The 975-nt window shown below is 68.8% G+C and overlaps 1 protein-coding gene across 1 annotated transcript in view; it reads left to right on the top strand.

Annotated features, from left to right (window-relative positions):
• The window catches only part of SND1 (staphylococcal nuclease and tudor domain containing 1), a gene marked incomplete at its 3' end in the record, with an annotated part of 92018 nt that extends 91651 nt beyond the window's left edge, over nt 1–367 (top strand). The window contains exon 19 of the mRNA XM_017839357.1: nt 323–367. Within this exon, the coding sequence (XP_017694846.1) occupies nt 323–367 (45 nt within the window). The remainder of the gene's footprint in view (nt 1–322) is intronic.
• Nucleotides 368–975: the final 608 nt, after the last annotated feature.

Genomic DNA, 975 nt, shown 5'->3' with positions numbered 1-975 from the left:
GCTGGGGGGTCTTGGGTGGGTGCTGGGGGTGTCGGGCAGGAGTTGGGTGAGTGCGGGGGGTGTCGGGGGTGTGCTGGCGGTGCCGGGGGGTCCCTGCCCCCTCCCGCCGGCGCTGATCGATCCCGGCTCAGCCGCGGCCGCATCGATCCCGGCTCGGCGGCGGCGGCGGCCCCGGGGGGGCCGGGGAAGGGGCTGGGGGGGGAGCGGGGCTCACCCCACCCTCCATGGGGACCCTCCACTCCCCCCACCACAGGGTGGGGTGCCCCCCAGAGCCCCCCGAGGGCGGGGGGGACACGGGGTCACCCCCGGTCTGTGCCCCCAGATCACGGAGTACCTGAACGCGCAGGAGGCGGCCAAGAGTGCCCGGGTGAGTGGGGGGGACCCCAGACCGGGGGGGATTGGGGAGCCCCCTTGGCTCGGGGTGTGCTGTAAGTGGTACCCCCAACTCGAGGGGTTATATGGGTGCAGCCCCCCAGTTTGGGGTGACTCTGCTGCATCCCCTCCATTTTGGGGTGGCCCTGACTGCAGCCCCCCCCATTTTTTTGGGTGATGGTTCTGCATCCTCCCATTTTGGGGATGACATAGACTGCAGCCTCCCCCCTTTGGGGGTGACCCTGACAGCAGCCCCTCCATTTTTGGGGTGACTCTGGCTGCAACTCCTACCTTGGGGTGGCCCCGATGCAGCCACCCCCCATTTTGGGAGTGAGCCCACAGCTCCCTTTTGGGGGTGACCCTGACTTCAGCCCCCCATTTTGGGACAGCCCCTGACTGCACCCCTGTATTTTGGGGATGACCCCGCTCCAGCCTCCCTCCCCCCAGGGTGACCCTAATTGCAGCCCCCCTCTTTTGGGGGTACCCCCACTGCAACCCCCTCATGTTTGGAGATGTCCCCGACTGCACCCCCCCGTGTTTGGGGGTGCCCCGCTGACACCGTGTTTGGGGGTTCCCCCCTGACCCCCGTGTTTGGGGGTGCCC

This window comes from Lepidothrix coronata, unplaced genomic scaffold (genome assembly GCF_001604755.1).
Source record: "Lepidothrix coronata isolate B3197 unplaced genomic scaffold, Lepidothrix_coronata-1.0 Scaffold403, whole genome shotgun sequence".
Lineage (NCBI taxonomy): Eukaryota > Metazoa > Chordata > Aves > Passeriformes > Pipridae > Lepidothrix > Lepidothrix coronata.
Note: the sequence above shows the minus strand (reverse complement) of the source record. Positions and strands in the feature narration are given on the sequence as shown.